General features: G+C 41.7%; 1 protein-coding gene across 1 annotated transcript; it reads right to left on the minus strand.

Annotated features, from left to right (window-relative positions):
- Nucleotides 1–237: 237 nt before the first annotated feature.
- Nucleotides 238–11,723, minus strand: CCDC160 (coiled-coil domain containing 160). Its single transcript, XM_089657941.1, has 2 exons — nucleotides 11,598–11,723; nucleotides 238–2,211 (listed from the first exon to the last, which is right to left on the minus strand). The coding sequence occupies exon 2, from the start codon at nucleotides 2,205–2,207 to the stop codon at nucleotides 1,323–1,325; it is 885 nt and encodes a 294-aa protein (XP_089514067.1). The 5' UTR covers nucleotides 2,208–2,211; nucleotides 11,598–11,723; the 3' UTR covers nucleotides 238–1,322.
- Nucleotides 11,724–24,736: the final 13,013 nt, after the last annotated feature.

The following is a 24,736-nucleotide window of genomic DNA, read 5'->3' on the forward strand; positions in this document are numbered from 1 at the left end:
TACAGCGCATATACTGATAGGAGAAGAAAGCAGAAAGATGACCTCACCAGCCTGTCGCTACTCCTTCATTGATCAAACAGCAGGCTATGAGGGTGTATTGAGGATACCACTGTATTCTTTATACAGAAAAAATGATGTCATACAGCTTGTTTGCTGTCTACCACGGATATGTAAATCTTAGAGCTGAATGGACAGAAAAAAAAATACTTTTGCAACAAGACAGTTTACTTGTTTTCATTTCATTTCTGTATTTAGCCGTTTGCCTGGAGTTTAAAAGCGTGAGGAAACATATCCACATATCCTGATAAACTATCAAAAACATGCAGGAACATTGTACAAAATGTATTTTATTTAACATTAATATACTGTACTTACTGGGCCTTGTTCAAGATCATTTTCTTATGCCTCAATGTATTCATACAATATGTTGTAAACTTATTTGCAATTTTCTCAATAAAATCATTAAAAAATTGTCAATATGCTAGTTTACATTCCAGAATTAATGTTCTATTAAAAACCACCAGCAGCAACTCTATGCAGAAAAGACTGCAGAGGGTACATGTTATGTGGTAAAGTGGAACAACAGCGCTTATTGCTACATAAGCTACATATTGTCTATAGTAAACTTCTGGGTATAGTAAAAAAACAAACAAACTCATTCTTTCCACCTGTACAGGGTACCAATGCCTATGAATTACCTTCACTGCCACTCTGAAGAAGCCCTAGTACTTCCAGGTAGAAAGCATATGATATGTCACCATGCTTCCCCACAATGTAGGACTTCGGCCCTGAGTAGCCAATCACCAGACTCCAGCATTGTCACATGATGGCAGTGGTCATGTCTTTTTTTTCTCCTGTTTATACATGCATTGGCCCTCTAAAAAGTGTTCTGATGTGGATTGCTTTTTAGAGGGTGCTTGACAGGTGACGGGGAGGCATTATGTTTTAACCCCTAAATGCACACACCACTGTGCCGCAACTGCTTTCACTGCATGCAGTTGTGGCACATCCCCAATCACTTGAATGTGGTGTGTTGGAATGTGACAGCAGGGATAATTTTTTCTGCGGCATGTGTTTACCATCGTACAGCTGACTTTGTACCTTGGGGGGTGCAGTTGGGGAGGTAAAAAAATGTGGCTCAGCTGCATGTTTTTACTACCCTTCAGCCACAAGTGTAAACTAATCCTTTGTTTGCAACTGTTGACAATACTAGGTACGTATTAGAAGGGGGTGACAATGGGGATATAGTGCTAAAGGTAAGCAGAGGTGCCAGAAGGGGCCTAGTACAGGCTGAAGATTGAGTTTGCAATGTCCAGACAGGTTCACTTTAAAGCAAAACCTTCCATAGAAACCTGAGGTCTTTGTTTTTCTCTTTCTGCTTTAATGGATTCTATTTCTTCACGTAACTTATTTACTTTTCTACTAAACTGCAATTTCATGTTCTCCACAGCAAATATTTTTTCCAGTCCCTGCTGCTGTCTTAAACTCTTTAACTCATCCTCCAAGTCATTATTTTGCAGCTGCAGGTCCTGCGTCTCCTTTCTAGCTTTCTGTAAACTGTTGGTACAGTTCTGCAGCATTCCAGCTTTATCTTGCAAATCCTTTTTCAAAAACTGAACTTCTGCATCTTTTTTCAAGCCATCTTTCTGCAACTGCTTTAGCAAAACGCTTTTACATTCAGCGTACCGTTTAGATGCAGCCAGCTCAGCTCTGACAGCCTCTAACTCCTGTTCAGTTTTCTTTTGTTTGGCTTTTAAATCAGACAGTTGAAGCATGCAAGTGTCAAGCTGAAGTTTTAGCCGAGTTTCTTCACTATGTTTTTTACTCATTTCATGTCTTAAAAGGTTTAATTCATGTTCACTCCAGATACATTTTTTCTTGTCATCACCCACAGTGGTAGCAGAACTGCGGTTCAATTTTTGACAGGATGCACAGATGGTAGTTTGGGTCGTTACAGGTGTTTTCTGGCCAGAAGTCTCATCGTCATGAATGATCAGTTTAGATAAATGATCTTTTCTTTTCCTTTTTTCATCTTCTTGAAGTTTACCAAGTGCAGCATGGTAGATCCCTTCAACTGTCTGGGCTCTCTCCTTGGCCAACTTTTCTGATAGCAGAAGATCTGGTTCAAACGTCTCATACAACAAATCTTGTGCAGTGAAACGTGGAGTGAATAACTCTTCAACCCAGTGTTTCTTCTTGTCTTCCATGAGCCTGAGGATCAAAACCAGACTGTTATTAATTACTAATTAATTACTAATGTATTCCTAAATATATCTTTTGTATTCCTGATTTTTAAAATGAGCAAAAAATAGTCCCCCCCCCCTATAATCTCTCCGCCTCTTAGTAGGATGGTGACCTCTCACACATGCCCCGGAGGTAAATAGTAAATATTATTTTATATCACAGCCCACTCATTTCCATTCTGACTGGATCAGATATTGATTTGAAACGCAATATGGAAATATATCCAGGCAACGAGGGAAAAGAATCAGTCCACTGCCACCGGTTTTGGGAAAACAATATTGTCAGAAAGTTCAATCAATTTACCTTACCTTTAAGGGGCTATATAATGGAAAATTGTATCAAATACTTACCATAATTTTCCTTTCCTGGCACTAATCCATGGCAGTATACTAACATATGAGGGTAAACTTTTTCCTTGGATGTACAGGCAAGCAGATATACTGACAGGAAGAGAATAGAGCCGCTGTTTAAAAAGTGACAGCTCCCTGTACTTCTGTCATGGGGAGGAGGGGTGGGGGGGGGGGGTTTGAATGGGGGTAGTGGCTTCATCATTTGGGAAGACGTTACATATTCCACCCTAAAACAGGTGGAACATGTAACATGTTTCCAAAGGTAAACATATGCTTTAAATGATGTTTTTTTTAAGGTCTGTACTTTAAAGGGAACTGATAATCCACATATAATAAATACAACCCATAGAATACACATTTCTATAGAAGTCCTCCTTTGATAAAAGTGTATTGCATATTTGCAGCACATCTGGATTTACCATTCTTTATTGAATGTAAAGTGGTTGTAGACAAGAAATATCAACTAAGCATATCCCTCTATAGTAGGGGTGTCAAACTGTGGCCCTCCAGCTGTTGCGGAACTACAAATCCCATGAGGCATTGCAAGGCTGACATTTACAAGCATGACTCCCAAAGGCAGAGGCATGATGGGACTTATAGTTCCTCAACAGCTGGAGGGCCTCAGTTTGACACCTGTGCTCTATAGTGTATACTGGTCTCCAGAGCACTAAGTGTCATTTCTGTCTGCTGCCCTGTTCCTCTGTTATCTGCATGAGTTACTTCTTACAAGTTTTCCTGACACCAAGAAAAAAAAGGTGACAGTGGAGGGACCTCCAGCAGATTGACAGCCTCAGCTCTGTTCCTGTGAGCTGTGTGAAGGGGGGGGGGGTCCCTTCTCTCCAATCAGCTCTCAGAACTCTCCTCACTGAGCTTTGCAGTGTGTATTTTCAGCTCTCTGCTCCCTTTTTTCTGATAGCTCAGGCAAGATTTATAAATTATGAACTTTGAATGGCTGTAAAAGAGAAGACTGTAAATAAACAAGTACAACATTGTAGTAGAATTTGTTTAATCTCTGTGGATCACTTGAGGCGAGTTACTTCAGTAAGTATATGTAAGAGTTTACAACCACTTTAAAATGTGGTAAATATCACAGCTGCCAACCCTGATCTGTCTTCTGATATGCTGTACAGAGATGAAAAATTGTTGATTTTTATAAAATGATTTGCCATTAAATGCTGTTGAAGCGGAGTTCCGCTCATCCTGTCAAAAAATAAAAGTCAGCATCTACAAAAACTGTAGCTGCTGACTTTTAAAAAACAGCCACTTACCTGTCCCTCGGTCCCGTGGTGTGTCCCCTGCAGCCCGTTTCATCTGCCTTCCTGGATTCCTGGAGGCTGGCATCTTCAGTGGGGGCACCCAGCTGTGACTGCTTGCGGCTTCACAGCCAGGTACCCACTGCACATGCACAAGTAGCGCTGCACTTCATGAATGTTCCTGTAGTCTTCTGGGACCTGTCATGTGTCCTAGAAGACTAAGGAGGGAGGACACCTTCCGTTTCCGGTCGCCTAGGTGGTCCGACCGCAATTGGGAGCCGGTACCTGTCAAATTCGGGTACCCACTCCCCGCCCCCCAAAGGTGCCAATCCTTAATGGGGAGCGGGGGAGCAGTCCTTAAAGCGGAACTTCCCCTTTTGGGTGGAGCTCCGCTTTAAATTTTAGACTTGCAATCCTGATTTGACTTTGGCAGCACTCCCCCCCTGCACCCACTGCCGGAGAAATTTACAGCTTCCCCACATATGCAGGTTGCTCTTATAACCCATATAAAACACACTATCTATCAGCAGCTGACTTTTCACAAATTAGTTGAGATAGCTGTCCTGTAATTTAGCAATGGATAGAGGTGGAATAGCAATTTGTAGAAAACAAATCAAAAATGCCTAGTCCATTATCACTAGCCCACACAGCGATAATGCAGACCACTGCACATCATATGCAATTTAGCATAGCCCCGTAAGTTGCATTTATGAAACCTGGCAAACAGTATGCTTATTCAGGAGTTATGCTGAGTGATAATCAGACATGGGTGCCAAAACTGAAAAATACATTGTAATAGACACTGCAGACACATTGCATTCAGAGCTGGCTCTGTATACAGTTTTTAGGTGAAGCACAGTATGAAAGTGGCACAAGACTGCATTTTTCATTTTCCCCATCCAAGTTGAAACACATAGTTCTCAGCAAGATGGAAATTAGGTCATAATTCATCTAGTAAGGCTATCAAATAATGCATATATTCAGTAAATACTAAATACACATTTACAATTATTATTGTAAATTGGATCTAACATTTTTGGTGCAACTCTCACATTTAACTATGCACAGTGAAGGACTGCTGAGAGAACACATATTAACTGCATGTCTTGTTTTCAATCAGTCAGACCTCACTGATATATTTGCATTGTGAGAAAAGAGGGGGTCATAAATGACCATATAAAAGTAAGCATAAGGAAGATGCATTCATTCTAAAGTGTATCTAAGCCAAATCTTTATTTTTTAGTTTTAGATAGGCTATGGAAAAATAAACTGAAAGTAAGCAAAAATCTCAATTTTTGACTTGTTACCAAACAAGAACAGAGAGGAAATCTTTCAGTGGGGATACTATCTATCCATAGACAAGTAGTTTTTTTTGTTCAGCCAGTGGGCTGAATGAAAACAAAACAACAGATTCCTCCATCCATATAAGTGAGGAAGATGGAGAAACCCCCACTCCTTGCCAGGACATTGTATTCTGACAATGGGACTACTGTCAGAAAATTATTATTATTATTAGAAAATAAACATTTTCCAGTTTGGTTCTTCTGTCGGACAGGATAGCCACACACAGATCGAAATTCAGCCAGTTCCTGCTGAACTGGCCTAATTTCGATTGGTCTATGGTCAGTTTAAGGATCCTTTCTCAAGGGGTGGATTCTGTTCTGATCAGCAGGGGATCAGCTCACAGATCCTCCACTGAACGGAGCAGAGCGGACAGATGACACATCCGTATCTACATCCTATCTATATTCGTGCCCGCTCTTCCTTATGGGCATCTGGAAGTAAACAGACTCCACTGTTCATTTCCGTCTTCTTCCGTTTAGGCAGATGGGATTGGAAGGTAGTTGGGCTACCTTCCAATCCCATCTGCCTAAACAGAAGAAGACGGAAGAAGACAAATCCTCTTCTGTTTTTCATTTAGAGGACAAGTTCGAACCTGGAGGTTGGCGGGTGTAAAAAAGACATAAGTCCGTTTACACCTGACTGTCCCTAGGATTGTTGTCAGGAATGGACTCGCCAATGGTGGTGGGACTCACCTGCCTTGTGGGCTGCAGTACCAGGGCTGGCCAGCGGGTGCTCTCAGCAGCCAGAAGCTCACTCCTGCAATCAAGCCATCACCTGAGGCTGATTGCAGGAGGTGTATTTAAGGAATGGCCAGGCCTGCAGTCAGGGCCTTGGTGTATTGTTCCCATGAGCCCTGTACCTGCATCCTGTCTGCTTCCTGCCTGATCCTGACTCTGCTTGAACTCTGCCTGCACCGACCTCGGCTACTCCTGACCAATCTTCTGCCTAATCCTTGTTGTACCTTGTCTGCCCGTTAGCTACCGACCCGGCCCACCTGACTACGTTGTGCTCCATGTTTATATACAGTGGGGATCGAAAGTTCATCGGTCCACAGAACTTGTTTGCAAAATGCATCAGGCTTGTCTATATGTTCATTTGCAAAGTTCAAACGATGATTTTTGTGGTGAGGACGTAGAAGAGGTTTTCTTCTGTTGACTCTTCCATGAAGACCATATTTGTACAAGTATCTCTTTATAGTGGAATAGTGTACCACAACTCCAGTGTCTGCCTGATCTTTCTGGAGGGATCGTGCAGTCAAACGTGGGTTTTGAATTGTTTTTCTCACAATCCTGCGAGCTGTTCTGTCTGATATTTTTCTTGGTCTTCCAGATCTTGCTTTAACTTCCACTGTTCCTGATGACTGCCATTTCTTAATTACATTCCGAACAGAGGATATTGACATCTGAAAACGCTTTGCTATCTTCTTATAGCCTTCTCCAGCTTTGTGAGCATCAACTGTTTTCAGTTTCAGTTTTCTAGACAACTGCTTAGAAGAACCCATGGTGCTGATTGTTGGGGCAAGGTCAGATGAGTCTGGGCATTTAAAACCTTTGAGATTGACATCACCTGGTCTTCCCAGACGATGATTGAGAACAATCCATGACACTGGCAGGTCTCAGCTTGGCAAAGGGGGCAGTGCATGCTATAAATTCTGCAGGGTGCCCAAACTTTTGCAGACGCCATTTTTTTGTTTTCTGTTATTTTGAAAGTGTAAATGATGGAAATAAAATCTAACTTTTGTTGACATATTATAAGAATGTCTAATCTGTAATTTGATGCCTTTTGGAGATTATTCCATCTTTCCTTGGCTTCTTTATGCACATTAATACAAATTTTTAGCTGGGGTACCCAAACTTTCGATCCCCACTGTATATATATATATATATATATATATATATATATCAGTTAAGGTTTGGGTTTGTTGGACCTTGTTGTACATATTTGTGTTAGCTTTGGGTTTGGTTTGTTGCACTGCGTTTATGTTTGTGTTGCCCTTAATAAATTATATTGTTTTGCACGCTATACCTGAAGTCTGTGTTTCCCTGTGTCGGTCCACACACCTCTGGTCATACCCGGAGCCCTGACAATTGTATTGACCTTCTGGTCAGGTCTACCTGAAAGACTGACAGGTGGACCTAACCAGATCGCTCATGTGAAAGGAGCCTAAGACAGACTTTTCCTTACTTTGAAAGAAAATGTCTCCAATGCAATGTAGACAGGAAAATAATGTATAGTGTTTTTTTACATTATTTTCTATGGTCAAGAAAAGTTTTTAAAAATATTTTTATTTAAATTTTTTTTCTTTTTAGTCAGGTAAATATGAAATATTGCTTTGAGCCAGTAGGTAGAGCCCAAACAAAAATGTAGCATGTCCGCAGTCCCTGACCTTCATTACCTCTTTTAGATCTATAATTTCTGACAGTCCTCCCAAGCATTACATATATGGAACATTATGCGCAGCCCCTTGATGATGTCATTTAAAGCCCCCTTTAGATGATTAGTTGGTCCGGTTTATTTTTGTAACGAGTTCTCAAAATCGTGCCCAGAAACGTTTAAGTGTACTATGCCGTGGACCACTTGGAAAAGGATGTCCTGGGCATGATTCACTCCAGTACAGTATGCTTCATGTGAGTGATTGGCATATTCAAGGCTTTGGACATCTTTTTATGTCCTTTTCCATCTTTATAAAGTTCCATTACCTTGTTACGCAGGACTTTTGACAGTTCTTTTCTGATCCCCATGGCTCAGTATCTAGCCTAGTCAGTGCTTCCACGTAAGAGCTAACAAACTCATTGACTATTTATACACTGACACTAATTGCAATTTAAAAAGCCACAGATGTGGAACATTAACCTCTAATTGGCATTTTAACCCGTGTGTGTCACCTTGTGTGTCTGTACCAAGGCCAAACATTCCAGGGTATGTAAACTTTTGATCATGGCCATTTGGGTGATTTCTGTTATCATTATGATTTAAAAAGGAGCCAAACAACTATTTGATAATAAATGACTTCATATGATCATCATCCTTCAATAAAAGAGCATTTTTTGGCATGATCAGTCATATTTTCAATATCAATGCCAAACCTTCACAATTTCTGCCAGGGTATGCAAACTTTTGAGCACAACTGTATAATTGTAAAATATTCTCAAAATATTTGTGAGTAGGAAATGACAAAATAAAAGTCCATAGTTCTACTGCAGCTTTAGTCTGTGAAACAAAGTGTCCATCAACTCAATCATCCAGTGAAAATGAAACAAAGGTAAAAAAAGTGTCCATCAATTCAATAATCCAGTGAAAAATGTGAAATCCACCACCACAGAGCTACACAGCCTCTTACCAGATCTATACACCAAATTATAGGTGGTCCATTACGGAACAAGCTGTTGCGTTTTGGTGACATCACTCTCGTTCATTATACCTTCCAAATGCCATCTGCGAACCCACAACCTACCCCCAGTGTACACAGAGTCCCTGTTAAGGGTAGGAGGAGATCGTGACACCAGGTCTCTCATGGTGGAGATTAAGGATCGTATCACACACAGCTTGTGCCGTATTAGACCACCTATAATTTGGGGTCTATAGATCCGGTAAGAAGCTGTGTTGATGGACACTTTGTTTCACGGATTAAAGCTGCAATAGATCTTTGGACTTTAATATTTTTGTAATTTCCTAATCACAAATATTTTGTTGTGAACAATTTATAATTATATGCCAGTGGCTTGTGAACACTACAATTGTTTATTTGTTTTATTGGAGGTAAATGGTTAAACAGTGCAACAATCTTTGTTAATGAAACATTACAGCAACACAAGGCAGGAGAGGATGTTAACGCATTTCTTAATAGACGTGCCTACCCATAACCTGTTGTGTGGTTTACTCAGCGCTCGGCACAATGCACCATTCAGGTACATATAGAAATGCTTGTTTGAAAATGTACTGTTTCTTTTTCTAATATGCTGCAAATATGACTCTTACTTGATCCATTCAAGAATATCTGAAAGATTCTGGCAATCTGTGCTGTACAGCAGGCATCATTTTTTAAAAAGAGTTTTTTTTTAGAGTATTGTTTAGAATATTTAAAGCCTAAGGTTTAGGGAAAAAGATTTTATAAACTGTCACAAATGAAGTTGCTTACATTTGCAAGAAATGATAAAAGCTGCATGTGCAGCTCAGCTTACAGTGCCGTGCTGATCTCTGAGTACTGGGATGATTGGCCCTTGCGCATGCGCAGGAGTGACATCATCTTGCGCTGGCCAATAAATATGCCTGAATACCAGCACTCATAAGAAGATGCTGGCGAGGGACCTTTGGACAGATGAGTATTAAAGTGGTTCTAGAGCCAGAAGGCTTTTTAACTTAATGCATTACCTGCACTAAGGTAAAAAAAAACCTTTTACTAGTTGTTTTCCCAATATACTTATTATAGTCCTGTATTGATCGAGCGCTGTGCCCATCTGCAGCTGCACTGGTTCTCTCTCTCCCCTTTTACAGGCTTGGGCTGTATTCACACTATGTGTGATGACTGGCTTTTTACTGCATTGCAAAATGCTGGTCACTGCAAAGACACCCAGAAAACAATTGTATTGTGTGTCCCATTTACACTGCATTGTAGCCCAGAGCTGTGATAAAATGCAGACATGCTGCATTTTATCGTAGCGTACTGTACAGGATTGCATGTCACAGAACAGCAGCACAGTGTGCTGCTGTATAGTGACATGAATGATGTGTACTCTTTTACATTTCAAATAATGTTGAGTGAAGAAAAAAAAAGGGAAGCAGTGTGTGCATTAAATTGCACACCACACAGCCCCTACTGCAGCCAGAAAGGACAGCTGCAGGAGGAGAAACTGCTGTGGTTTACCTGTCCGGCAGCTGTACATTATGTGTAAACCGGCCTTCAGAGACAGCAGCAGACACCATTTTCCATAGATGCACAAACGCCCACTCAGGACTGAGCCCACAGGTGAGTGACCATAGGAAGTGGATTTCTCTGAGGGAGCACTGAGAAGAGGACGGGGACCCCAGGAGAGGAGGCTCAGGGCCACTGCATAGAGCAGGCAGTCCCTTTCATGTTGATTGGGATGCAGCAGCTGCACGGACACTGCCGATGCTCCCAATCTGACATCCATGTGGGTGTATGGCCCCAAGCGCAGACAGAGTGATCTCGGAGCTGTACACCCACAACCACTGGGATGTCAAATTAAGAGCAATGGCTGTGTTCCTTTAGCCACTGCATCCCAATTGATATGAAGGGAACTGCCCGCAGGGGGATGAACGGAACACCCATGCATCTCCATGGGAGTAAACACGGCCCTCGCACAGGCGTATACTGTAGTATATCCACAGGAACAAGGCCTAACACTGGCAGGGATGCTTACAATGGTCAGCTTTCATTCATTTATGTAAAACCTTCATCCCACCTGACTGCATCCAGACTTGGACATCCATCCCTAACCGCAGCTATCCGTGCTGTTTGTGGCTACATGTGAACAGCGGTGGCTGCTGTCAGCTTGTCATTAGTTTAAACAGGCTGAGCGGCCACTGCTGTTTGCAAGCCCTGGTCATTCCAGCTGCAAAAATGCACTGGCTGCATGTAAACGGCTATGTGAAGCAGGCGTGATTCTTCCACAGATACACAGACATTCATTGTTAGGGTGTACATACACTGTGATCTCTAGGACTATGAGCCCCATGCACCTCTGCAGGGATTGTGTCACACACGTATGTCACAGGCTGGAGAGTGGACACTGGAGTGATCACAGAATGGTGACAACAGCATTCACAGCCAATCAGCACTGCCAGCCGCACACAGAAAGTGTCAAGAGGTCAAGATACTGACAGGATCACCGGATTATTTTTTTTTGTATGCACCAAAAAGACGAAATAATAAAAAAAAGTCATGTATATTAGATTCAGGGAACAAGGGAACCATTATGGGCAGTACTTCTATCTGGCATTCCTAGGGTTGTTGGTTCGAATTCCAACCACGGCACCACCTGCCTGGAGTTTGCATGTTCTCCCTGTGCCTGCGTGGGTTTCCTCCGGGTACTCCGGTTTCCTCCAACACTCCAAAAGACATGCTGGTAGGTTAACTGGATCCTGTCTAAATTGGCCCTAGTATGTGTATGTATGAATGTGAGTTAGGGACCTTAGATTGTACACCCCTTGAGGGTCAGGGACTGAGGTAAATGTACAATATATATGTAAAGTGCTGTGTAAATTGATGGTGCTATATAAGTACCTGAAATAAATAAATTCATGTTTTAGGTCTCCATACAATTTAAAGTAAGCACACATCGCTGAACCCCTTTAAGGTTTAATATCACATTCTAAAAAGTAACGTTTGATAACTATTTATATGCCTTCCAAAAATAAACCGATCACGGGAGAGTTTCATACATACCCGGTCTTCTCTGCAGCACGACTCAGGAGACCCAGATTGAGTGCAGCGCATGCGCACCGGAGGTCCCTGCTCAGGAAGTGGGTGTGTACAGCTCATCCTAGCAACCAAAACACGCCGCTGGTGTCCAGCCAGATTCCTCTTACCAGGGATCTCTGCCAACCAATCAGCTTTTAAGAGGTGTAGCTAACGGCTAGTAAACTGCGTTACATGAAAACATCATGTGACTGGAATCACATGGCCGCTGAGCCCATCGATTGATGAGATCCTCCATTCTGAGTCTTTCTCAAGTGCGACCTCTACTGGTCACCGAGCAGAGCACAAGCCAGAAGTGTGTACACGCCGCCTGCACACTGACACGTTCCGGTTGTACAGCGAACCATGTGCATCCTACCGTCAATGGCATTAAAAAGACATCAAATTATAGTTATCACCCCTCCTGCCCTCATCTCCTACCTAGTCCTACCGAATCCCAATTTCACACTCATCTCTACCTCTCCCATTGCAGTACTGATTTGCGGAGATGTTTTTTTACCTGCATGAATTACAGGAGACGTTTGGGGTTTTCAAACAACAAACATTCATACTTGCCTCCATATTGCCCTCCTAACCCTCTTGTATTGAACTGTATTGTTGCTGTATTGTCTCCCTTTATATTGTAAAGCGCTGAGCAAACTGTTGGTGCTATATAAATCCTGTATAATAATAATAATAATATTGCAGCATTGGTGTGATGCTGCAGGTGCCCCACGCAGACTCTCAGGGCTGTTCACACCACGGTGCAGAGGCGTCAGTTTTTCTGCACACATTCTGCAAGGGCTCAATGAAGTCAGTTGTCTATGTGTCCTGATCTGGGGTGGACTGACAACTCATGGGGCCCCAGGCAATAGGGGATCATGTCCTTGCCCAAACTCAAAAAAGCCTATGAAAAAGGTACCAGGGGCATCTCATGGGGCCCCCTACTGACCCTGGGCCCTCGGGCAGTGCCCGAGTTTCCAAATGGTCAGTCCGCCCCTGGTCCTGATCACACCACAACACTAGTATCACATGCAGACTTCTTCTGCCAATGATCTGCAATGTGTATAAGGGCTCTTTCACACGGTACAGACCCGTTTAGCGGATCCGCTTGCTCAGCGAGGAATCTTTCCGTTGATCCCTGCTGAGCAAGCGTATGACAGGTCTGTGTCCACTCCGCTGCTGCAGAACAGACACACAGCTGCTCGCTCTCAATGGGCGGTCGGATGAAAACGGACTGCCTGTCCGTTTTCATCCGATCCGACAGACGGAAGGGGAATTGGATCCCCATCCGTCCCTTTTTGGCGGATCAGATCGGATGTCGGCGGGTATAAACGGAAACGTCTGTTTACACCCGCCGCTCCCTAGAGGAGAATGGAGGTTCCAATCAGGTCCGCCTGAAAAACGGGCAGGTGGACCCGATTGGAAAATTTGCGTGAAGGAGCCAGAAAACTAATCGAAACACGTATGAAAACTGATGTCTCTGTAAGTGAAATCTGCATGTCAGTTTCCATCAGTTATTCTGCACGTATGGTCCTTAAGGTGGGAATACACGATTACAAAATAAACTGATCGGTCATCTGACGACCGAGAGGCGTTCATTCATTGGTCGAAATCGAGGCCCACATTAACCAATCTAAAAAAATAGTTCGTCGGGCAATACGTAGTGTTGATGTCTTCCGTACAAGTGGAAGTGATGCAGAGTGCGTGTGACCTTGTAGCCACGCCCATCCGACCAGGACGATCAATATACACAACAATTACCAGCAATGAGTATATTATATTTAGTACATTACCTATATACATAAATAGTGATACATAAAAATATAATATGCAGCATTCTGGTTTCATTATCTCATTAGACCAATTTACTTTTAACATGTGGATTTTTCATTCGTGTTTATGAAGATTCCTTGGACATAGACATCCGAGTCATCTTCTGTTTCCGCTCATGATAGATTTTTTTTGCACCATCATCCAGGGGCGGACTGACAACTCATGGGGCCCCCGGGCAATAGGGGATCATGGAGCCCCTGTGTCCTTGCCCAAACTCAAAAAAGCCTATGAAAAGGGTACCAGGGGCATCTCATGGGGCCCCCCTACTGACCCTGGGCCCTCGGGCAGTGCCCGAGTTTCCAAATGGTCAGTCCGCCCCTGCCATCATCATACCAATGCATAGAAAATCAGTCGTTCTTATGCAAAACGACAACATTTTTCACTGTTGTTCAACCGGATTTTTTTGTTCACAATATCATTATCGGTTAAAACATCCTGCTCATCAAGGAAGAGAAAATCGTTCGATCAGTGGTTCCGAAAACTTTTTTGTACTATTTTCTTATCGTGTGTATGGGGCATAAGGCTGCATTCGCACCAGCAATTGAGTCCAGAGAGAATTGTAGCGGTAGGTCTCCATTGGGCTCTTAGCTGCTGTCAGTGGGTAGGTGCGGCTGCCGGCCCCGTTCACTATAATGGCAGGTCGCTGGCAGCCGCACCTATTCGTGGCACTCTGCACAGCCAGCGATTATCTGCATACAATGCACAACTATCGGGCAGATATGAAGAGAACCTAAGTATAAAATAGATGTGTGTTTGCTTTCAGAATTCCTAGATTACATTCAGAGCTCTCTTCCAGCATTAGTGATAGTGTTGTCTCTGGGAGAAGTAAGGGTAAATTTCTTTGGTGAAGAAAAAAAGCAACTTACAGAGATTCTAACTCTTCCCCATTTTCCCAAAAATAGAAATAAAAACTGTTTGGAATTTAATTTTAAGGGCCAGTTCACACTACAAAAATGCACTCCAGATGTATTACGGATACGTTTTTGCTTACAGTTCCCACCACACTCCAATCCGGTGCAGTTTTGAGGCAGTTTGCTATGTTCCAGTATGGTTCTGTGCAGAAAAAATACAGCATGTTCTACTTTTTTTTCTGCACTGGTGTTTACCAGGGCCATTGAAATACATGGAAAACACTGTGCGTGCATTTTTGATGCAGAAAAAAACGGACTGAACTGAATCTAGTGTCAACTAGCCCTTAGGGCTGATTCACACTATGGAAACGCAGTCCAGATGCTTTCCGGATGCGTTTCCGGTTGCGTTTCCGCATGTGCATTTTTGATGCATTTTTTGACATGTTCCAGTGTGTTTTATACATTCCAGTTCATTTTTTGCCTCTTTTTCTACAATTTAAATAAGGACATGTCCCAGTGTGTTTTTGGTGTATTTCAGTGCTTTTCGGTGCGTTTTTTATGTATTTTACCACATTCCAGTGCAGGTCTGTGCAGGAAAATGCAGCATGTTCTACTTTTTTTCTGCAACTGGAATGCACAGGAAATGCAAGCACTGATGTGAACTATGACATTGACAACCATATAACCTACTTTCTGTGTGTTTTAGATGCAGTAAAAAAGCAACTGAAATGCATGGAGTATAAACTGGCCCATAAGCTAAATTTACCTTCTGACAGTTTCACCCCTGTAATTAGGACATACATAGGTACAAATTGTTTTCTCACATTATCTACATGCACAGTCTTTTAAGTTATTTTCAGGAGAAGCAAGCAAATAGCAAAATTCAGTCATGAATAAGCCATGAAAATAATTATTTCCGTGTCCTCATTGTGCTTCTGGAAGCCCTGTAGGTAGAAAGCGAATGATCTGCATAAAAATGGGGCCTATTGGAGGGGTATGAAAGACCCTAAGAGATCGCATACCCAACCCAGCCACTCCCTATTTCCCTTTCACTCTCACCCTATCACCTTCCCCTATCCCTTCCCACCCCCTACTCTCCCTTTTTCATTTTTCTTTGCTTTGCTCCTCTTTGCAATGCCCTCTTCCTTTACAAACTTCCAAACCATACTGTTTTCAAAGCACCAATCTTTTATACTGCCTAGCTGACTTATACTCCTTACTCTTCAACAAACCCAAAAATCTTTCTAGTTGACTTCAAAGGACACTCTGTCCTTTTAAAGGTTCTATGGAGATCATAAAGTGCTTCTAGCAAACAAATGCAAATATTTATTCAAATGCAGATAACAAGCCAGTAGATTTGTCATATCCCAAACCTGCCTTGAAAGACACATCACTATTTACATACGACAGAATGTATCATACAAAGCTGTCTCCCACATATGCTATAGAAAAATTGTGATATATGCAAAGATACCTAAGTTATATTAGCAATAACTTTGCATGCCATCGATTGTTGAATTGTTGTCTGCTTTTTTTTAATAATAATAATAAAAAAATGTTACTACCTAAAGACCTGCTTGCAAGTCAGTGGTATCTGCACATGTGCCCCGAGCTAGGCTATTACACACGCATGTGCCCCGAGCCAGGCTATTACACACACATATGTCCCGAGACAGGCTACTGCACACACATGTGCCCCGAGCCAGGCTATTACACATGCATGTGCCCCGAGCCAGGCTATTACACACACATGTGCCCCGAGCCAGGCTATTACACACGCATGTGCCCCGAGCCAGGCTATTACACACGCATGTGCCCCGAGCCAGGCTATTACACACGCATGTGCCCCGAGCCAGGATATTTTACACACACACATGTGCCCCGAGCCAGGCTATTACAGACATGTGCCCCAAGCCAGGCTATTACACATGCATATGCCCCAAGCCAGGCTATTACACACACATGTGCCCTGATCCAGGCTATTACACACACATGTGCCCGAGCCAGGCTATTACGCAAGCATGTGCCCCGGGCCAGGCTATTACACACACATGTTCCCCCGAGCCACGCTATTACACACGCATGTGCCACGAGCCAGGATATTACACACACATGTGCCCGAGCCAGGCTATTACGCAAGCATGTGCCCCGGGCCAGGCTATTACACACACATGTTCCCCCGAGCCAGGCTATTACACACACATGTGCCCCGAGCCAGGCTATTACACACTATGTGATCTGAGCCAAAAGTGTCAAAAGCCAAATAGGCTGCAAATATTATTTTTGAATTAAGTTTTAAACTAATGTACGTAGCCCTTTAAAATTTGCATTAAGCCTGGGTTCACACTGATGTGCTGCGGAATTCGCTGCGTTTTCTGTTCGAATTCCTCTCCACATCACAATTGCACCCCATTTATGCGAACCGCTGCGGGTGTGTATGTTAAGTTAACAACACCCCGAAATCGGTCTGCAAAACACAGTGCAATGTGCAAAATTGGATCGCATAGGTGTGAATACCCATGCGATCTGATTCTAGTGTGGACCAAAAAAAGGATGCGGATATGGTGCGATTTGAGCCATACAAAATGTCTCGCTTCAATCGCACCGCACACAATTCGCACGTGATTTGCACAGGAATGCGGTGCGGTTCCTGTGCGAATCACATACGATAGACCGTACCGCAGAAGTGTGAACCCAGCCTTAAAGCAGACTTATGCTTTAAAATGAAAAGGCCGTTACTAGAGTTATCACCCTGAATGCTATTAAAAAATCTAAGGAAAGTATTTAGGGGGTGTATTATAAAGATTTCGCAGAGCTGTTTGCCCTGTGAAACTACATTTGTTCTATGTGAATGTGACAATATTAGAAGGCTATTTTCTCCAGGGAAAATGTTCATCATTCATCAGAATAACGGGCACTAGGTAAATACTGCAATATGGCCACTAGGTGGAGCTCACAATCCTAATAAAAAAGGAATTTATTTCCTATGATCATCAGCTCCATCTAGTGGCCATGATTCAGTATTTTCCTGATTCAAGCTATTCTTATGAATTGAGAACAGCTGGCCTTTAGAGAAAATAGCCTAGTAAGATTTTAGTTTTCTGGAATTTACACATAATGAATGTACATGCAGTTTCACAAAATGAATAGCTTTGCTATTTTTTTTTATAAATACTTCCCAGATCTAAAAGTTAACTTTCATGCTGTAATGCTGACCACGTGCAGATTTTATGTCAGAGCTGATCTATCAGAGGGATACATTTTACAGCTGCGTAGCTAGAATAATGTACCTGACTAGATACAATTTAATAGATTATTTAGAAAGCCTTTATGCTACATAGGTAATGGTAAAATCTGACTGAACAAATCTGAAACAAAATCTGTGTGCAGCCACTTTAATTCAGGAAATTACTTATGTTTCCACAGCTATACCTGGTTTTGGGTGGGTGCTGACCTCCCTAGACCCCCTTTTCATTCCAATGCTGGTGGGTCTAGCTGGCTCATCAAGGGGGAAGGACACTGCAGACACAGACTGGCTGTGTTTCACCCAGTATACAGAGGGTTACCATCTACTAACCTTAGAAGTTGGTGAGATGCCTGCTGACAACATCCACATTACACTTTGACAAAAGAGGGACAATGTTGGCTGCAAGCATCATGTAGCCAGTGACATTATCAATGCTTAAAGGGACCAGAATCAGTGTAATCATCAGTGCTTAAAGGGACATTATCCTGAGCACTCCAACATAACAGTTGGGCCCCAATAAACAGGCCAGCAGAAGATAGTGTATTACAGACTGCTGAACTGTTAGAGTGGCATAATTCCCTTAGTTAGGATTGTCCCAGTACTGGGTTTAGAAGTTGCTCTCTATACCCTTTGCTTGTTTTTACAGTACATTCATTTCCACTGTTCACCTATTTGCAATATATTTCTTGCTATAGTTTAACTGTTTTCTGTATCGTTGCTGTTGTTTTATATCTCTTTTTCTACCTGGGTACTGCATATACATCTGCAATAAATATTCCCCACCCAACCAGGTGTGTCAGAATGCTTTGTGCTAATTTCAGAGTTATGGGCACAGGAATAGGGGACCCAGTACATTCAACAGCTCCTTTGGGAGTAAGCACTACATATACTTCCAGAAGTCCATCAGGTCATTCAAAATAGCAAGTGGCTCACTTTAGACAATAAAATGTTATAAAACTGTATGTTGGCAAGAAGAAAGTGAAACCAAAGTAGACGTAGTAAACACTCAAATCCAGGTAAGAATGCTATACCTCAATGATCTTGATAATGGAATGCTAAAATTTTTAAAGGAAATAGATATCCAGCACATTTTGGGCCAATTACAGTGTCTCCTTTATTAGGACTATGAATCCAAATCAGGAATAAAGTAATAAATATAAACAATCTGATCTGACCTGACACTGAATCTAACACTGTTTGTTTTACAGTTTTTAACTATAGCCCCAATGTAGAGGATTGCCCCAATGCTCATTGACTATACACTCCCATTAATAAATATAACATCCATGTTCACCCTGTGCCTGTGTGGGTTTCCTCCGGGTACTCTGGTTTCCTCCCACACTCCAAAGACATGCTGGTAGATTCATTGGATCCTGTCTAAATTGACCCTAGTACACTGTATATGTATGTATGAATGTAAGTTAGGGACCTTAGATTGTATGCCCTTTGAGGGTTAGGGACTGATGTGATTGTACAATATATATACAGTATGTAAAGCACTGGGTAAATTGACGGCGCAATATAAGAACCTGAAAATAAATAAAATAAATAATAACATCCATCATGAAGATTGATTTGTCTGCTTTGTTTTACATTATTAGGTTTGCCCTCCATGCAGCGTTAAGCACTGGGTTTTATTTAGAAAAAATGGAGAGTACAAAATCTGGCGTAACTCTGGTACATCGAAACCAATCAGCTTCAATGTTTTATTGCCAAAACTTAATTGAACAAGTGGAAGTTAGAAGCTGGCTGCTATGCATGGCTGCACCAGATTCTGAGTGCTCTAGTTTTAGTAAATCTCCCCCACTATAGCTACATAGATTACAATGGTTGCCTAGGCAGCACAAAGGTGAGAGAGGGCTACCGTGGACTTCAATCCCACCCCTCACCCCATTTTGCATCTGAGCCCTGGGTCTGATGCCTCTCATATCCCTTTCACTTTTTGCTCACATTTTCAAGTACTGAGAGCACTTCCACTAAGCTAGTTACAGGAATTTCAGTGATTGCAATAGCATTTTCAAGGTAAACGATGACTAAACTGCATCTAAGCTATCAAGAGTGGGGCCCTCCTAACCCCCTTGTCTTGAATTGTTTTGCAATTGTACTGTAAAGGGTTACTTTGTAAAACACTGCACAAACCGTTTGAGCTATATAAATCCCAAATAATAATAATGATAATAATAATAAAAATAATAATTACTCCTGCTTATCAATGGCAATACCAGTCAATTCATAAATGAATAATAATAATCATAATTATTATTATGATTATTATTATTATTATTATTAATAATAATAATAATTACTCATACATTAATAGTTATAAGATACAAATACTTTAATGTCAGCTAATAAATATATATATTTGTAGTTCTATTATTATTCACAAGGATAACATAGTTTTATCAACCAATAATTTTCATTTTATCACAGAAGATGTACTTTATATGACCTTTGTCTAGAAAAAAATATCAATGTGCATAAATGAATTTAAAACCCCACTTAATAGCAACATAAATCTTCAATGAAAACAAACCAAGGAGTACAGCATTTTCACTAAAACATACTTAAAAGACAAGTAATCCATCCTGTTACACACTGCAGAGTTTTTGTAATAAAAAAGCATCCGCCTTTGACAATCAACTTCTTGACGGAAACTAACACCCACTAACTCAAGTTCCCCAGGTAGAGGTCATGACCCGTTGATTGGGTCAATAAGTAAATGGAAACTAAAGCTTTTACCAAGGGCAAAAAGACATTTTATTGCAAGAATTAAGTGTTCCTTTGCACTCCCTGTAAAGCAATATTGAAAGACTTTGCACAGAGATATAGTTCTAATCTTATAGTGGCTGTTGAAGATATCTGTGGAAAATAGAAGCATCCTCATGCAAACAGTGGATCAAACAGTTTGTTTACCATGCTTGTCAAGCCAAGGACTCAAAAACTGGAATCATAACAGGTGATCACTAAACTACTGGACATATGTAGTAGTGGACAGGTGAAATTTAAATTTTCTGTTTTGCATTTTCTATTGCTTCTTGTAAAATATCAACATGTTTGAAATAGTAATCTTGAAATCAATAATCGCTTGACAATTATCTACCCATTGCTACCCATATGGTGCATTTCATAGAATTTATCAAGCATAGAAGTGTACTTGTGTTTATACAAAAAATGTTCATGAAAAACATTGCCAGAAGTATCAAGAATAGCTTTTCCATTAACATTTTCACACTGATGTAATACATATACAGTTGCAAGAAAAAGTATGTGAACCCCTTGGGATTACATGGAGTTTTGCATGAATTGGGCATAAAATGTGCTCTGAACGTCATCTAAGTCACAACAATAGAAGAACACAGTCTGCTGAACATAATACTACACAAACATTAGATGTTGCCATGGTTTAATTGCACATAACATGTAAACATTCACAGTGCAGGGAGGAAAAAGTATGTGAACCTTTGGACTTAATAACTGGTTGACCCTCCTTTAGCAGCAATAACCTCAACCAAACGTTTCCTCTAGTTGCAGATCAGACCTGCACAACGATCTGGAGTAATTTTGGACCACTCCTCTTCACAAAACTGTTTAAGTGTAGCAATATTCTTGGGATGTCTGGTGTGAATCGCTCTCTTAAGGTCATGCCACAGCATTTCAATCGGGTTGAGGTCAGGACTCTGACTGGGCCACTCCAGAAGGCGTATTCTGTGCTGTTGCAGCCATTGTTTTGTTGAATTACTTGTATGCTTTGGGTCATTGTCCTGTTGCATCACCCATCCTCTGTGGAGCTTCAGTTGGCGGACAGATGGTCATATGTTTTCCTGCAAAATGTCTTGATAAACTTTGGAATTCATTTTCCCATCAATGACAACAATCCGTCCAGGCCCTGAGGCAGCAAAGCAGCCCCAAACCATGATGCTCCCTCCGCCATGTTTTACAGTGGGGATGAGGTTTTGATGTTGGTGTGCTGTGCCTTTTTTTCTCCACACATAGTGTTGTGTGTTCTTCCCAAACAACTCAATCTTGGTTTCATCTGTCCACAGTATATTTTGCCAGTAGTGCTGTGGAACATCCAGGTGCTCTTTTGCAAACTTCAAACGTGCTACAATATTCTTTTTGACAGCAATGGCTTCCTCCGTGGTGTCCTCCCACGTACTCCATTCTTGTTTAATGTTTTCCTTATTGTAGATGTGTCAACAAAAATGTTAGCATGTGCCAGAGATTTCTGTAGGTCTTTAGCTGACACTCTGGGATTCTTCTTTACCTCATGCAGCATTCTGCGCTGTGCTCTTGCAATAATTTTTACAGGACAACCACGCCTAGGTAGAATAGTAACAGTGCTAAACTTTCTCCATTTGTAGACAGTCTGTCTTACCGTGGACACATGAACATCAAGGCTTTTGGAGATACTTTTGTAACCCTTTCCAGCTTCATGCAAGTCAACAATTCTTGATCGTAGGTCTTCTGAGAGCTCTTTTCTGCGAGGCATGGTTCACATCAGACAGTGCTTCTTGAAACCAGTAAACCCAAAACAGTTGTGTGTTTTTTAAGGGCAGGACAGCTGTCAGCAACACATCCAATATCATCACACTGATTGGAGTCAAGGTTGGCTCACTCCTGGCTCCAATTAGCTTTGGGAGAAGTCATTAAGCTAGGGCCTCACATACTTTTTCCTCCCTGCACTGTGAATGTTTACATGTTATGTGCAATTAAACCATGGCAACATCTAATGTTTGTGTAGAATTATGTTCAGCAGACTGTGTTCTTCTATTGTTGGGACTTAGATGACGTTCAGAGCACATTTTATGCCCAATTCATGCAAAACTCCACGTAATCCCAAGGGGTTCACATACTTTTTCTTGCAACTGTATGTGGCAGGCCAGCAGGTGGGCTTTAATGGTGAGTTGCCATATATATGTCCACATATAGTCACTGACAGCTCTTGGTCACTGTTTACAACTGGGAGCTGGAGGGACAGTCTCCTGATCAAGTGACCACTGTGACAGCCATATACAGTGATCACATAATTAGGAAGTCTGCTTGCAATTCCTGGCATTCAGAACCCCTTTATGGGTCGGTAGCAAGAGGTTAAATATAGTTTTTTATCCTCTGTTTTATTAGCTCTGAGGAAGGGGGTTCAGCCCCCGAAATGCGTCAGCTTATCCGCATCATAAGACACAGTTGTATTGTGACTGTCTTTGTGGATCACCCATACTGCCTATAATCACGTTGGTTTGTGAGTATACATCCTTTCTATTTAATAAATTACGTTGTATACCACGGTAATGCACGATGAGAGTGCGCCCTTGTTTGTTTTCATTTACTTTTTAACACAAGTACATGGTACAACAGGCACATATCAAGAATATGAAATGCCGGGGTAACATACACTTTATGTGAGGGAAACTCCCCTCTTAAAACTGTTGTCAAAAACATGTGACCCCATTGGAAGATTTCCCCTCACCTCCTGTTCCATTAAAAGATACATTAACAAGATTTACCAATGGAATCAAGGAATCTTACTTTTTTTAGCAGATTAGGGAAGAATTAGAAACCTGCTTCCGGTGTACCTGTTAGGTCGATTTAACCTTTCTGCTTGTGATAATATTCGATTTTACCGAGACAGAAAATAATGGGAGATACAGAATTTTACAGCAGCCACCAGACCAAGCGATGGTAAATCTTTCAATGAGGCCATGTGTTCCAGTGACAGTCATTTAGGAAGGAAATTTTATTTTATTTTGTAGAGACTTTGTCTCTACAAAATCTCATCATAGGACAGGATACTTGCTTGTTCCTAATGTATGCAGTGCACACAGGCCCAAAGGTGCAGGAGGTCCAATATGTTCTCACTGCACACACTGGGAATTTAATATGGGAGGCACTCCTTGCCATGACAAGGAGCTGCATCTGCTATATGTGTTTGCATCTCAAAACAGATCTGTGCATGCTGAAACTGTACCTCTGAAGGGGGCAGGTGCAGTGCCAACAATATGCTGTATTCTTTGCATGTATTATGTATGTACCCCTACACACCTTTGCATTGATACTACTGCCAGTGGGTGCACTGGCTAGGCTTTTCTCAACATTCTCCATGAATTAATCTAAATAATAAAAGGTAAAACCTAGTAAAACTAAATAATTGTATGTAGGCTATAGACATTGGGGGCACAGGTGTTTATTGGATGCAATCACATTTAATTGCTCACACAAGTGGTTACATATGACGGAGCCTGGACACAAATGGTTTGCTTCCTGGGTCACATACTCTGGCTGTACAAGCCCCTAGCATAGTGTAGCACAGCATAGAGTCTTGAAGAAGAAGGACCAAGTTAAGACCTTGCACACAGACTCACTGCCTTAAGAAAACACCTCTAAGACAGGAAATAAACAAAAATCTCCCTAATGCGAAACAGACACACAGACAGGTAAAAAACAATAGGGGTCGTCAACCTTTCCTACTCTGCTCAAAACTAAAACAAAAATGTATATATATATACTGATATAGAAGAAGGTTCAACAGAAAGCAGCCTTCATTCATGAGCTGTAGAGAGCCTCATGCCTCCTCTCAACAGCTCTTGTGCACCCTCTCTTCTTAATTTTGTTGATGAATTTACGTACAGCTACCTAGAGGCAAGAATAAAAGTAAACATAAATTGTGCAAAAGTTAGGTTTTAGTGCTTCCAGTTTTATCTTGGTGTCCACAGAGGGCAAGCAGTGCATTGTGATGAATAAGTTCTTAGGGAACAAGCTCTATTTTGATGAAGAAAAAAAGTGATCTAAAAGTATCCTGTACTAGGCTCCACATACGAAATAAAAGGTATCAGTTTACAAACTGAATCTTAACAAGGTAATTTATGTTGATGTGCTTTCTATGCCAAAAAAAAGCAGAGCTCCACTCAGATGGGGAAGTTCTGCTTTAGGACATCCTCCTAATCCTCTGCCTAACTTGACATGAAATTTTGGAGTGGGTGGGAGCAGGTACCTAGTTTTGAAAGGTACCCGCTCCCACTTCTGCTCAGATCGCCTAGGCCAGAAGTGTCAAACTGGTGGCCCTCCAGCTGTTGCAAAACTTCAAGTCCCATCATGCCTCTGCCTTTGGAAGTCATGCTTGTAACTATCAATCTTGCAATGCCTCATGGGACTTGTAGTTTGCCAACAGCTGGAGGGCTGCCAGTTTGACACCTGTG

Source organism: Staurois parvus, unplaced genomic scaffold, assembly GCF_062004578.1.
Source record: "Staurois parvus isolate SC_StPar_1 unplaced genomic scaffold, SC_StPar_1.0 ptg001045l, whole genome shotgun sequence".
Lineage (NCBI taxonomy): Eukaryota > Metazoa > Chordata > Amphibia > Anura > Ranidae > Staurois > Staurois parvus.